The 14,182-nt window shown below is 46.0% G+C and overlaps 1 protein-coding gene across 3 annotated transcripts in view; it reads left to right on the forward strand.

The window, feature by feature from the left end:
• Window positions 1-493: 493 nt before the first annotated feature.
• The window catches only part of CARMIL1 (capping protein regulator and myosin 1 linker 1), a 313,277-nt gene continuing 299,588 nt past the window's right edge, over window positions 494-14,182 (forward strand). For all 3 annotated transcript variants that reach the window (XM_047797118.1, XM_047797119.1, XM_047797121.1), the window contains exons 1-2: window positions 494-902; window positions 5,201-5,298. In XM_047797118.1, the coding sequence (XP_047653074.1) occupies window positions 863-902; window positions 5,201-5,298 (138 nt within the window). In that variant the 5' untranslated portion in view covers window positions 494-862. The remainder of the gene's footprint in view (window positions 903-5,200; window positions 5,299-14,182) is intronic.

Raw genomic sequence — 14,182 nt, forward strand, 5'->3', positions numbered from 1 at the left:
TGCAGCCTCCCAACCCCTGGCGCCCTCGGCCCGCGGGGATGCGGGATCGGGAAGCCCAGGCCCACCCCGCTGTCCTCCCCAGCAGCCAGCAGATGGCTCCAGGGCTCTCTCGCCTCTCCTTCGCCCCCTCTCCATGCACCAGGCTTCGGCGGTTCGGGAGGGAGGCTGCTAGGAGGGGCGCCGTGCCCGCCGCCACAGGCCGGCGCCGCGTGCCTCCGGGCTGTGCGCCCCGCGCCGGGGAACGTGTACCCGGGCGCCGGAGGCCGGCCTGGGACGCTGGCGGAGGTCGGGTCTCGCGAGGTGAGGAGGAAACGCAGGAGGAGGAGAAGGAGGAGGAGGAAAAGAAGGAGGAGGAGCGCCGGAGCTGCCCCCGCCTTGCCGGAGCCCGGCAGGAGCGCGAGGAAACCCTGGTCCCCCGCCCCGCGCCGCTCTCCCCGCCTCTCCCCACGCCTTCCGCTTTCACCTAGGGCCGTAGGTGCGGCGCCGGGACCGGGCGGGAGCTGCCAGTGGCCGGAGCAGTGCCGCCGCCAGCCGGGAGCCACGAGCCGGGAGCCCGAGCCAGCGCCGCAGCGGCCCCGCGCCCGCTCCCAATCCAGCTGGGGTCTCCGTTCCGCCGCCGGGAACTGCAAGGAGGCGTCATGTAGCAGCAACCGTAAACCCACCTTGGATTTTGTAACTCTTTTTTTTTTTTTTTTTTGTGGGGCTTGGGGACGCGGCAGAATTCTATCTCCGCCCCCGCTTTCTTGCTTACTCCTATTTGCACGCTGCATTTGCCTCTAAGAAATTGAGGGGCTCGGGGGGAGGGCGGGGGGCCGTAAATCAGAGTTGGATCTGCAGCACCCCCCGCACCTAGAGGGCCACCATGACCGAGGAGAGCTCCGAGGTGCCCGGGGAGTTGATAGGTAAGAGTCGCGCGGTTGTTGATTTTCCTTCTGCCGCTGCGCCCCCATCACCTCCACCTCCCTTCCCACCTCTGCCTTCCCTCACGTCCTGCCGAGTCCCGGCGCCCCTGGGGTCCGAGTGGAGTCGGACAGGGTCGCTGGGGGGCGCCGGGAAGTTTGCTCCCATCCAACCGCCGGAAAAGCCGAGTCCGGAGAGGGCCGGCGTGGGGAGGAATGGGGAGCCCCGCGAGTGCACTCCGCGGGTCGGCTCAGAGCCCCCCGGGGCCTCCTCCCGCCGCGACGTTCGGGGGTCGGGGGGGGGGTCTAGGCTGGCGGAAGAAGGGGGCGGGCTGCTGGGTCTGGGGAGTTCTGGAAGCGAGCAGAATCCTTTACTGCGCCCAGCCCAGTGCCCCCAACTCGGGAAGTCCAGGAACGCGCAGCACTGGGAGGCTGGCGAGCGCACAGTAGGTCGTCTCCGGCACGTGCCAGGAATCCCCAGGTCCCCGGAAAATACCCGGCGGGAGGTGCCCCTCCGATGGAGAGACTTGGGGGAGGGGGCGCTCGTCCGGTGTAATGACTGAGCCTGCCTAGGCGTGGCTTCGACTGGCGAACTGGGAGCGAAAGGGTTACAGGACTGACGCAAACTCGGGCCAGGAAATCAAGGGTTAATGATAAAAGCCTTATTTTAATAATAATTCACCTATCGATTCTGCCTGCCCTGAATCTCTTAGGGAAGCTGTGTGTGGTACCCTCTGCAAGGTGACCCATTGTTTGTGTCCCTTGAGGGTTTTTGTGGGGGAGGAGGGGAGGGTGAATATTTTGTCTTGGGGTTTAACTTATGCGGAGAGTTAAAATGGCAGAGCTCAAGGGACGTTTGTGGGAAGAGAGTTTTGAAAACCAAGCTTTAAGCTTATGTGTGCATGTGTGTGTGGCAGTTTGTATTGTGAGGAGGTATGCGTGTCTGTGTACGCGCGTGGTTTGAGCCCCAGTGACCTATATTTCGTAGTGTACCATCCTTGGCACACGACACAGCCTAGAGCTCAGAAAGACGATTTGAATCGGTGTTGACCACAAGAGGTAGTTTATCTGCATTTGAGGAGTTTGCCCCTGTGTCTCTTTTTAGGCATCATACTTTGGAGGAGTTTGTGCTTTTCCATTAGTGACTGTTAACTGAGCAGGTGAAACTTGATGTACAGAAGCTGTTGCTAGACTTGTGTACAAGATAGAAGCTTCTGTTTATGTTGAATTAAAAAAACCAAACAACCCCTAACTTTTTAGCAAATGTAGGGTATAACTTTGCCTCCCCCTCCGCATCATAATCAGCCTCCCCCCCATCCCCCAACCGTGCAGCGTCCATTGGGAGTGAGTGGTCCATCCAGTTCTGGGAGGCTCTCTTTCCCACACCCTACCCGGAAGAGGAAACAGCTCGAAGGCTCTGAAGATGGCTTCAGTGGTCCTGAGAGAATTTAGGGGAGGGTTTGCCTCGCTGACCAGGGGATAAAGTAAGTAGAGAAAGTGGCCGATTTTAAAATTGGTTGTTCTTGACCCTGGTACTGAAGGGTTTACGTCATTACTTGGATCCCAGAAAAAGAAGAATGGCATGGAAATAAGGTAGATGGTTTGTATGGATGGTTCTCAAGCAAATCGTTTGGTACATTTTAAAAGTTCAATGTAACCCTCATCTAGAAATGGAATTTCTGAGCTTATTGAGTCATGCCCATTTCACATTATCTTTCAAACAAGGATGCATGTTTTTGTGATAGGCCCAATATGTTTTTTTTTTTTTTTTCCCTGAGTCTTTAAATGGTCTAATTAGCCTGGGCTCAGGGAAATTCCTGTATCTGCTTTTCTCTCTGATTTCAAGTGCTCGCAAGAGTGCCGCTCTCATCAATTCAAAATGACAACCACGTGGAAGCCTCAGTCTAGTCCCTTAAGCTGATTCCCCCAAGGCATTTCAACAGTGTGTTGTATGTCTCTCTGATTATTAAAGTAACACAGGTTTTTTGTTTAAACATTTTTACATGCCGAGAAGGAGAGGAATACATGTCACCCATCTTACTGCTCCAAGATAGCTACCTTTAACCGCTTGGTATGTCTTTCTGGTCTTTTTCTATGTGTGTATATTCTTCAGTCAATTTCAGATGCTCATTTCTCACAGTTCTTTTTTAGGGGAGGGAGGAGTAGCCTGTACCTGTTCTCAGTTCTGATAAGATAGGAGCTTCATAGAGAACACTGGTTGCAGTCAGCTCCCCCAGGTCTCCTTAAATTCCACCCCCCCCCACGTTTTCCTCATTGCTCTCCCCCGGACAGACTGTACTTGCTCGTGTCCCCGTGCCCTTCTCTCTGCTGGCAGTGTCCTGTCCTCCCCTCCTTTACTCGTCTAATCTCAATAGCGCAAAATTTTTTTGTGGTGGGTTTCCAATAAGAATATTTTCATCATCCCCTAATAAACATACATTTATTTGTTCAGCTGCATGCATGCTTCTTTTAGTGTGTATAAGCTAAAACCTAAACCAAAACGCATTGCAAATAGAAATTTAAAGTTCTGCTGTTTTTTTCCCCACACCTCAGTGGATGGTGTGGTAGGTACACCATGCTTTGGAAACCAGTGGTCTATTTTCTGTTCCTTTAAGCTTCAGCTCGGGGGGTCCCCTCCTCCCAGAATCCTTCACGCATCTCCTTGTCCATGACCTCCTGGTGGCAAGTGGAGTGGCCTGCGTCCATGTCTTCACTAGATTATAAGCTCCTGAAGGAGGCAGGGATCCCCTTGAGCCCAGAACCTGGTAGAGGACTTGGCACACATGCTCTTGCTGTGTATGGGTAGGTGCTGAACAGCTGAGTAAACCAAAGTGATTGTAACACACAGTTCAGAGCTGCCGGGGTGTTAGAGGCATTTGCCATGTTTTGAAGGAAAATGGAATCTCGGCTGGAGGAGAATAGGGAAAGGGCCACCCAGGAGATAGAATAAGATACACAGGATCGTGTAAATGGTGGGGACGATACGGGTGATTGGGTCTTTAAAGTGTGTGCTGAGGATTAAGCTGAGAGAATGTGAGGTCGCAAGTGGCATGCTCCAAGCTTTGGGGTCATCCAAAAATGGTTGTGACACAGCCAGAGGGACATAATCATATCTGTGGCTTTGGAGGGGCCCCTTTGATTCTGGGGGTGGAGTGGAGGATGGACAGGATTAAGCTGAGAGTTTGGAGGTCTTGAGAGATTCTGAGGCCCTGAATGCTGGGTCAAGCCCAGGGGTCAGGAGCTGTGTAGGACGTGGTCCTCGGAGAGCAGGGGATGGGCTCCCTGAGAGAAGGGTTGGAGATGAACCCTATTTCTAGCTTCATTAAGAGCCAGAGCAACAGCAGGGAACATAGTTTGCTTTGGGACCTGTTCAGGTTGGGGGACTCAGGGGAGTCTGAGAAAGACCTTTCGGCCACCATCCAACTTTTCAGGTCTCCCTTTCTCAAATCCTCCTCTTCCATGGCCTTTGACCATGCCTTGGGGGATGCTGTGGTGCGAAGCTTTTGCTTTTTATTTATTTTGTAGGGTGGCACCTGCGGTATATGGAAGTTCCCAGGCTAGGGGTCGAATTGAAGCCAAAGCTGCCTGCCTACCCCACAGCCACAGCCACACAGGATCCGAGCTGAGTCTGTGACCTCCACCACAGCTCACAACAATGCTGGATCCTTAACCCACCGGGCGAGGCCAGGGATCGAGTCTGCATCCTCATGGATACTGGTTGGATTCGTTTCCACTGCACTACAATGGGAACTCCTTGTTGTAAAGCTTTTGCAAGGACAGATGGCCTGGAGCACCCTGGCTAAATTGTTCCAGTTCTGATTCGTTGCCATATTTCCCAACCTTCGAGGCACTCCTAGAAAATGATACTTGTATGGTACTGTCATGAACACAGCCTGCTGGAGGTCAGAGGTAACCAGCCAGGGAGTTTATGAATTCTTATTTTGCATATGGTCTGCCTGCAATATAGTGCTTTATGATACTGTCTGACATTGCTTCCTTTTTTTTTTTTTTTTTTTTCCTTCCGCGTGCATCCGGTTTGCTCAGTGAGATTGTCATGCCTCACATGGACTGGTATTATATTATATGGTTTTATTTGCTTCAGCATCTGAGCACATAGTTCAAGGCACAAAGTTAGGTGTTTACTAAATACTTGGTGACCAGTAACTATCAGGCTTGTTAAAAAAAAAAAAAAAAAAAAGAACAAGGATACTAACCAAAAATGCTCCTTCAAATGCTCTGTCCTCCCCAATGCTTTTCTCATGTGAATGAAAGAGTCTAATGAAACGATTCCTTTCTTTCAGAAAGCATAAAGGATGTTATTGGCAGAAAGATAAAGATTGCATTGAAGAAGAAAGTGAAGTTGGAAGTTAAGGGAGACAAAGTTGAAAACAAAGTGCTGGTAAGTGTTAACCTAAAAAAAATGTTTGGAAGTAAAAGTGCTTTTCCCCCCTCCTTGTTTCGATTGCCTTATTTTTATTTTATTTTTTGGCTTTTTAGGGCCTCACACGCAGCATATGGAGGTTCCCAGGCTAGGGGTCTGATCAGAGCTGTAGCCACCCGCCTACACAGCCACAGCAACACCAGATCCAAGCCGCATCTGTGATATACACCACGGCTCAGCAACGCTGGATCCTTAACCCACTGAGCAAGGCCAGGGATCGAACCCGCAACCTCATGGTTCGGTTCCTACTTGGATTCGCTTCCAGTGCACCACAACAGGAACTCCTGATTGCCTTATTTTCATGCAGCTCTAGTCCTGTGTTTGATATTTTGTTCAAAAGTTCTGATGCCCATTTTGTCCTGGGCTAATTGGAATATTTGTCCACTGGAAGGTAAAAGCAGGATCATTTAAACTTTAGAGACTGAAGTTTTAAAATTGTTTTTCTTAAAGTTGTAAAAGTCACCCACATTTAGATCATCTCCTAGAAACCGTTTTCAAGTTACTCAAAATTGGACATTAAAGGGAGCTTAGTTACTATCTTTGTTATGGCTGATGATGTGATTTTTATTTGTAAGGACTGAGGGAGGGTTTGAAAAAATTCATATCATGTCAATTTCATTATTCAGTTTTCTCAAATGTTATATCTGCATCCATCTTGGGGTGATGGTTGAAGAAGGTGAAAAAAATGTCCTTTTACATTTTTTTTTTAAATTTCTTGTTTACTCTTTTTATTGCCTATAGTTGATTTACAGTGTTATGTCGCTTTCTGCTGTTTACATTGGATTTTGGTGTCTCAGAGGGAAATGCCAGCAGGCTGCTGGTGCTGAAATGGGGCTTGGGGGCTTCCCTCTGAGTTGCTGGGGGGCTCAGGGGTAGACCTTTTGGGGCACAGAATTGTTGGGGAGTTTTCAGTGCTGACTTGTACCTTTAGGTGAAAAAAACCTTTTGTGGTGTTTTAGTGGTTTCTGTGTTGAAATTGTGGCAAACCTTAATTTAAGCTTAGGTAAATACATCTTGTTTGTGTTTTTATTGGAGAGACTATTCTGTGTATCTTTTTATCATTAGGAATTTTCAAACAGATGCAAAAGTTGAGAATGGGTATACTTTTCATCTGACTTCAACGGTTTTTAGCATTTTGCCAATAGTGTTTTACCTCCTCACACTGCCCGCCCCTGCCCCCCGAGTATTTTAAAACGAATCCCAGGCATATGTCATTCAAAGGGAATATTTTTACATTCTGTTTCTTCAGTTGAAGTTGCCATAGAATTTGAAGTATCTTTCTGATAATATCTGTCTTGAGAATCTGTTAAAATATCTAGGGAGTTTCCACTGTGGCTCAGTAGTAATGAACCTGACCAGTATCCATGAGGATGCAGTTCGATCCCTGACCTCACTCAGTGGGTTAAGGGTCCTGCATTGCTGTGGATCCGATTCGACTCTTAGCCTGGGAACTTCCATATGCCACAGGTGTGGCCTAAAAGGAGAAAAAGAAAAAGAAAAAAAAAAAAAAACAACTGACTGCCTCCCCTGTGGATGGAGGATTATGTTGATGGATGACTTCTATTTCTCTGTGTATAAGTCAGGATGGCAGAGAAATGGAAGTAGAAAAACCCAACTGAGTGACTTTTGCTCTGCCACAAAATGTGTTCACATGGCCTGCGTAATTAAGGTTATCAAAAGCAGAAATGTATGGGGTCCTCTTTCTGCTTTATCTAGCTTTAATAAAAAATACAGTTCCTTAAAGTATGTTCTACTTAACACTATCAGCCATAGAATAGGGGTATTTTTTGGTGGTGTTAGTAGGTGGTAGTATAGAGAAGAAATTTTGTTTCTGCTTCCTATTGTTTTATATGTTTGCAGTAAATCTTCACAAGATGAATTCACCTTTATACAAATGAAATGTCAAGTTGCATTTGCTGCAGCAGTTGAATGTGGTACATGGTATTGTTTTGTGTGGACACTATTAATCAGAGTAAGAATAAACCCAGGTCAGGAGTAAAATTTGCAAAGACAAATTTAAACTTCCAGTGTAATACAGTTAGCACCATTAAAAAAATATTTATGATTAGTACTTTTAAGATGGGGGGGGCTTATTGTAACATTAGCTGGAAATGATTAAGGTTGTAACAAAGTTACAAATGTTTTTTTTTTTTGTCTTTTGTTGTTGTCGTTGTTCCTATTTCTTGGGCCGCTCCCGCGGCATATGGAGGTTCCCAGGCTAGGGGTCCAATCGGAGCTGTAGCCACCGGCCTACGCCAGAGCCACAGCAACGCGGGATCCGAGCCGCGTCTGCAACTTACACCACAGCTCACGGCAACACCGGATCGTTAACCCACTGAACAAGGGCAGGGACCGAACCCACAACCTCATGGTTCCTAGTCGGATTCGTTAACCACTGCGCCACGACGGGAACTCCCTACAAATGTATTTGAATTTAAGCATTTATCTCCCCAAATCTGGTCTCTAAGCAGTTTCCTAGTAGCTTGCTGTAAACTTGTTTTGGCTGTTCCTTGCTCGTAGGGACAGGAATTAATAATAGAAATATTCAAGGTTTAATGAGCTTCAGGTTTGAGTGAGATGGCTTATGAATTAAGTTGTTTGATTTTGGAGTTTCCGAATTTAGAGAAATGTAGTTACTTAAACCGGGGGGGGGGGGAATCTCCTTATAATTTGCATTTCTGACTTTCTTTTGACTGACGAAGTGACTTAAATCAATATTTTTTTTGACTTCTTGTTCCTTTCTGCAGTGCCCACCCCCTCTTAGTGTCCTTCCTTCCTATAAAGCTGAGAGTGTGTTTATTATATGTTACGTAGTTCCTTCTTTTTACACTTTGAGAACTTAAACTATTTTTAGCTTATCTCTTGTGGAGGGCTGATCTTCATCTTCCTCCTCCTTATGGTCATGATAGCTAATATTTATTCAACATGCTAAGCTGGGCACTTAATTATGCATTCTCAATTATTCCATCCCACAGCAGGCCTCTGAGGCAGGCACTATTTACATCTGCATTTGAGGAAATTGAGATCTGGAGAGGCTACAGTAACTTGCTTCGGGTCATCCAGCTAATGGATAACAGAGCTGAGATTTGAACCCAGATCTGCCTCACTCAGTGCCTAGCCACTTTGCCATTATGCTAAAAAAAAAAAAAAAAAATCCTTTGGCTTGTGGTTCAGTGGTTGTAAACTTTCAAGAACATTTGGGCTTTAGAAGGGTTAGCGCTCCCTGTGTTGATTTGATTAATGATTGATGCATTAATTGACTCCATACTTGTGGAGCACCTGCCATGTGCCCAACCCATGGTATGTGCAAGACAAACACAGAGTCTGCCTTTGAGGAATTCATAGCTCTGAGTCTGGTTGGGGAGGTGAATATCTTAGTGGACAACGCTTTGAGATATGCTGGGGGCAGGCCTGATTGGGGGCCATGACAGCACATGGGAGGAACCCCTGACTCAGGCCTGGGGGTCAGGGAAGATTTCCAGAAGGAAAGGAAACTGAAACTGATAGCCAAAGGATGAACCAGAGCTGCTAAGAGAAGGGCATAGAGACATGTTCTAAGCAAAGGAAACAATATGCCTAGAAGCCAAGTGAGACTTAGTGTGTTAGAAACGCATGTTAAGTACAGCGGGAGTGAGGTCTATGGGCTGGAGAATGGCTGGGCATGAAGGTGATGCCTTTCCTTGCGATAGGGGATCAGGTGAAAGTTGAGACTGGTTAAACAGGTCTCTTCCCACCACCTGTTTCTAATGACCATCACATGCACTCTTTCCTCCTCTCACTAGGGAGGCATAGGGCTCAGTGCTTCAGGCCTTGGACCTTGAGTCCCAAGGAGGCAGCCCAGCCACTTAGTAGCATTGTTCAGCCTCAATGAAACAGGCTTTATGAGAGTATCTACTTGTAAATGTTGCTTTGTAGATTAACTGGGATATATTTTAACACAGCCTTGCACAATGCCCAGAGCATGATAAACACCCAGCAAATGAGAAAGCAAAAGGAACCAGAGGGACCTGCCTTCAGTTTTCTCAGCAGAAATACTGAAGTATCTACTGTCTTTATTGAGGGATTGGGCTTAGTTCCTCATAAGGCCAACATTTCTTTATAGTTTGATATCTTTTTAGCCGGATGGAGTGCAACTGATGATATCCAAAATTCCTAAGATCCAATAAAATCAGAAATGGTACTACATTCCGGGAAAAGTGTTCATGGTTAAATAAGTTTGGCAGTTGGGTGTTAAAGATAAATAGCATCTTTACTGCATGGCTTTGATTCAGAGTATTTCGTATACCTATGTGTATTGTAGATTTCTCTGAATGAGATAAAGTGTACTGTTTTGAATTGATATGGCCAGAAACCCTAATAACCATAGTTTGGGAAACTGGGATGGTACAGCCTTGACCAGGCTCTCCATCATTCAGAGTGTTCTCCTAAGGAGCATTTCTTGAGCTTGTACTTTTTTTCCTAAGGTCCACGCTAAGCCACACATGGGCACCGTGTCATCTGTGGCTGTAATACCTTGAGGGTGTGTCATTAGGAAGTTTGCTCACTGAATCTTCACCCAAATTTTTGTAGTGCGTGGTCTTTTAAAAGTGTAATTTAATTTACGTATTTCTTTCAACTTGGCATCTAAAGGTAATTGTAGATTTCCATGCAGTTATGAGAAGTAATGCAGGAGTTCTCACTGTGGTGCAATGGGGCATCTCTTTTGTGCCAGGATGAGGGTTTGATCCCTGGCCCGGAATAGTGAGTTAAGGGAACTCTGTATGCTGTGGGGCGGCCAAAAAAAAAAAAAAAGGTAATCCAGAGAGATGTTCTATACCCTTTCTAGTCTCCTCTGTCTTGCAAAGTTCTGGGGTGTGAACACAGCCAGGATGTTGACACTGATCCTGGAAAAGGCAGATCATTTCCACGACCATCAAGACCCCTCACATTGCCTTTCAGGGCCAAACCTGCCACTTAGCTGCCTGCTGGTGGCCACTGATCTGGTCTCCATCTCCATAATTTTGTGACTTCAAAAATGTTAGGTTAAGTGTCATCACACAATATGTCCCTTTTGGGGATGGGCACCTTTTTTGGGGGTGGAGCGGGGGGGGGGGGGCACACCTTCAGCATGCAGAAATTTCCAGGCCAGGGATTGAACCCGACCCACAGCAGTGACAACCACAGATCTTTAACCCACTGAGCTACTCGGGAGCTCTGGGGATTGACTCTTTTTTGCTTTGAATAATTCCCCGGACACTCATCCAAGTTGTGTGTATCCATTGTTGCTTTTGTTGTTGTTGTTGCTGAGGACTATTCCATGGCATGGATGTATCACAGTTGGTTTACCTGCTCACAGGCTTGTAGGTTGTTTCTGGCTTTGGGCTCTTTGAAATAAAATAAAACTGCTACAAACATTGGTTTACAGATTTTGGTATGAAAATAAGTCTCCGTTTCTCCCTTTTAAATGCCAAAGTGTGTAATTGTGGGTTTGGATAGGAATTGCCTGTTTAATTGAAGAAGAAGCTGTCAAATGATTTTCTAGAGTGGCTGTGCCATTAGGTAGCCCTACCAGCAGTGAATACATGATCTGGGTTCTCCAAATCCTTGGCAGCATTTGGTATTGCCTTTTTTTTTGTTTTTTTTTTTTCTTTTAAGACTAATGGTTGAAAGAAAAATATTGTTAGGAAGATGCAAGGGTCCTGGCGACTTCTTCCTACCCTTGCTTCTGCTGTTCCTTGTCTGCAAAAGAGGAATGTGGCTTCTTCTTCTCCAGGATGGTGACTTTCAAGTGTGTGGAAGGTCCATGCCTGGTCTCAGCTTTGTTTTTGTGGTTTCGCTTTGGCCTTTGGGGTCTGTCATCTTTGCCAACCCCTTGTTCTTCCCTGGCTTTTATAAGACAGGCCTGAAGCAGGACTTCCCTTCTCATTGGCTGGGGCAGGTAGAGGAGATGGTATGTGGATGTCACCATGTCAGTTTGTTCACCTGTTCCCTTGAAAACGGTTCAGCCAGTGTTCATTTACTTTTCTTTTGAAACATTAACCTGCAATCTTTTATATGCTTTTTCTTGTTTTGGCTATTTTTTTTTTTTCTTTTTAGAGCTGCATCTGAGGCGTACAGAAGCTCCCAGGCCAGGGGTCCAATCAGAGCAACAGCTGCTGGCCTACACCACGGCCACAGCAATGTAGGATCTGAGTCAAGTGTGCGACCTACACCACAGCTCAACGGCAATGCTGGATCCCCCACCCACTGAACAAGGCCAGGGATCGAACCCATATCCCCATGGATGCTAGTCGGCTTCATTTCTGCTGCGCCATAAGGAACTCCCTGGCTATTTATAACTCTTGAGCATTTTAATTTAAACTGGATTGGAATAACTATAAGTTAACTTGAAAAATGAGGAAAAGTAAGATGATGTTATCTGGGGTAACAGTTATCCTTAAAATATTTTGCTGGCAGTGCTGTCTTTCCCTAAAATATAAACCCTCTTAAAAAAAAATACATTAAAAAAGGAATATCTCTCACTTAAAAGTTTTGTAAGCATCTGAGACCTGCATCATCATGAATTATTTTAAACTATATTCTCTGATATGGAAAGCATTCTTTTACAGGAGGCCATGCTCATTTTGCATGGCTAGTCTAATATTTTCCTAGTTCCTATATACCTAAATTGATTCAACAGCACAATGGCTTAGTCACTTTCTCACACAAATATTCATGCTAGAATTCTAGAATTTGTGTTTCACAGCTTTTTTTCAGGTAACATCAGCCTTAGCTGATGGTCTCCAGGCTCTTTTTTTTTTTTTAATTATTATTATTTAAACCAGTTGTATCCTTTTTAAACAAATTTTTCCATAGAATCAATAGAACAGTGCTATTTTAGGAATGAGTGTTTTGCAAGTTTAAAGTCCAGAATATTAGTATAAACAGTCGTGACTTGACTATGACTGTTTGAATGAACATAACTTAGAAATAGAAGGGGAGGGGGAGTTCCCGTCGTGGCGCAGTGGTTAACAAATCTGGCTAGGAACCATGAGGTTGCAGGTTCGATCCCTGTCCTTGCTCAGTGGGTTAAGGATCCGGCATTGCCATTAGCTGTGGTGTAGGTCACAGACGCAGCTCTGATCCTGCGTTGCTGTGGCTCTGGTGTAGGCTGGCAGCTACAGCTCCGATTCGACCCCTAGCCTGGGAACCTCCATGTGCCGCAGGAGCGGCCCAAGAAATGGCAAAAAAAAAAAAAAAAGAAAAAAAAAAGAAATAGAAGGGGAGATTGCTTTTTTGTTTCGGCTGCGTAATAGAGACTCCCTATCTATCCATTAAGGAGTACAGATGGGGAGTTCCTTTCATGGCTCAGAGGTTAACAAACCCAACTAGGATCCATGAGCTTTCAGGTTCTATCCCTGACCTGACCTGACCTGACCTGATCTTGCTCATTGGGTTAAGGATCTGGTGTTGCCCTGAGCTGTGGTGTAGGTCGCAGATGCAACTTGGCTGTGTTGCTGTGGCTGTGGTATAGGCTGGCAGCTGTAGCTCTGATTTGACCCCTAGCCTGGGAACTTCCATATGCTGTGGGTACGGCCCTAAAACGCAAAAAAAAAAAAAAAAAAAAAAAGGAGTACAGATATCACAGTTTTCAAAATAGCTAGTTCTGCCACCTTGGGATGCTTTCCAAGTAAATAGAGAAGCTTTATCCTGAGTTCTGCACAAAAGTGGGTTTTCCTGACAGCACAGTTTACCTCGTTGTTGATCTCCAACAAGTTAAATGTGGCGTAACTTCAGATCATGTGTTGGTGTTTTATCCTAGCAGTCAAAATTGATGTAAGAGTGAAATTCACATCAGATGTTTTTAGATTGCCTTGGCTTCTGAAGATCGCAGTTGGAAACTCATTGTTTTAGGTCTCCGGGTTTACTTCCCTCAGCAGGAGGCTCTTGTACCAGTTGTTGGGTAATTTGAACAGTTCTCTTTGTGGAACTGTTAGGAGTCTCAACTTTTAAGGATCACTTACAATTCAGTGCCTAGGTAATTTTCAAAGCACCTGGGTGAAGTTACACGCCTCTAGAAAACCGAGCTTTCGAAAACTGCAACAACATGGAAATGATCTTTAGGAGTGGGTATCATTGTGGCTAAAGTTCTGGGAAACTCAAAATAAAAGAATCCGGGTTTGAGGGTTTTGGGAATTTCTCCCAGCTCGGAAGCAGTGTCAGCTCCCACTGGTCTCTGGGAAGGGGCTTGAGGCAGGCTCTGGCTCTGGGCATATGTTTCCAGGAGGCAGTCCTGGCCAACTTGAACTTGTTATCTGAGCTGCATTTACATTCTACTTTCTCCTCTGCCCCAGTTTCTTTTGTAGTCTGGATAGACGAGTCAGATGACCTTGGGCAAGAAGCTCTTGAACATATACCAGCCTTGGTGTAACTTTTCATTCTTCTTAAAAAGATACTCTTTTCCAGCCTCTGGGATTTAGGCACCCTGGGACCAGGGCATTTAGGTACACCCGGGATGCGGGGGAAGGGAGAAGAGGGTGTGGGAGGGGTGAGGGAGGAGAGGTGGAGATTTCCAGGCTGGTGAAAGGGGCATTGTGGCCAAGAACATGCAATGAATTGGGAGAACTCCCTTTTTTCATAGTTACAGATACAGAGAGAACAAAGCAAAGTCTTTAGTGAAGGGTTACTGTAGCACCTTTGTGTTTCAGCTCATTAGAAACACTGTTAATATCTTTTGTTAACGTAGATTGAAAATGCAACTAAAATCTGATAAAGGATAGAACTCTTTTCCCTCCTGATCATCCTCCCCTTTCTAAAAAGCCCATTGTCTTTAACAGAATACAAGGACTTGGATTGGTATATGTGGGGTTTACTGTCTAAATCT

This window comes from Phacochoerus africanus, chromosome 9 (assembly GCF_016906955.1).
Source record: "Phacochoerus africanus isolate WHEZ1 chromosome 9, ROS_Pafr_v1, whole genome shotgun sequence".
NCBI classification, from domain to species: Eukaryota; Metazoa; Chordata; class Mammalia; order Artiodactyla; family Suidae; genus Phacochoerus; species Phacochoerus africanus.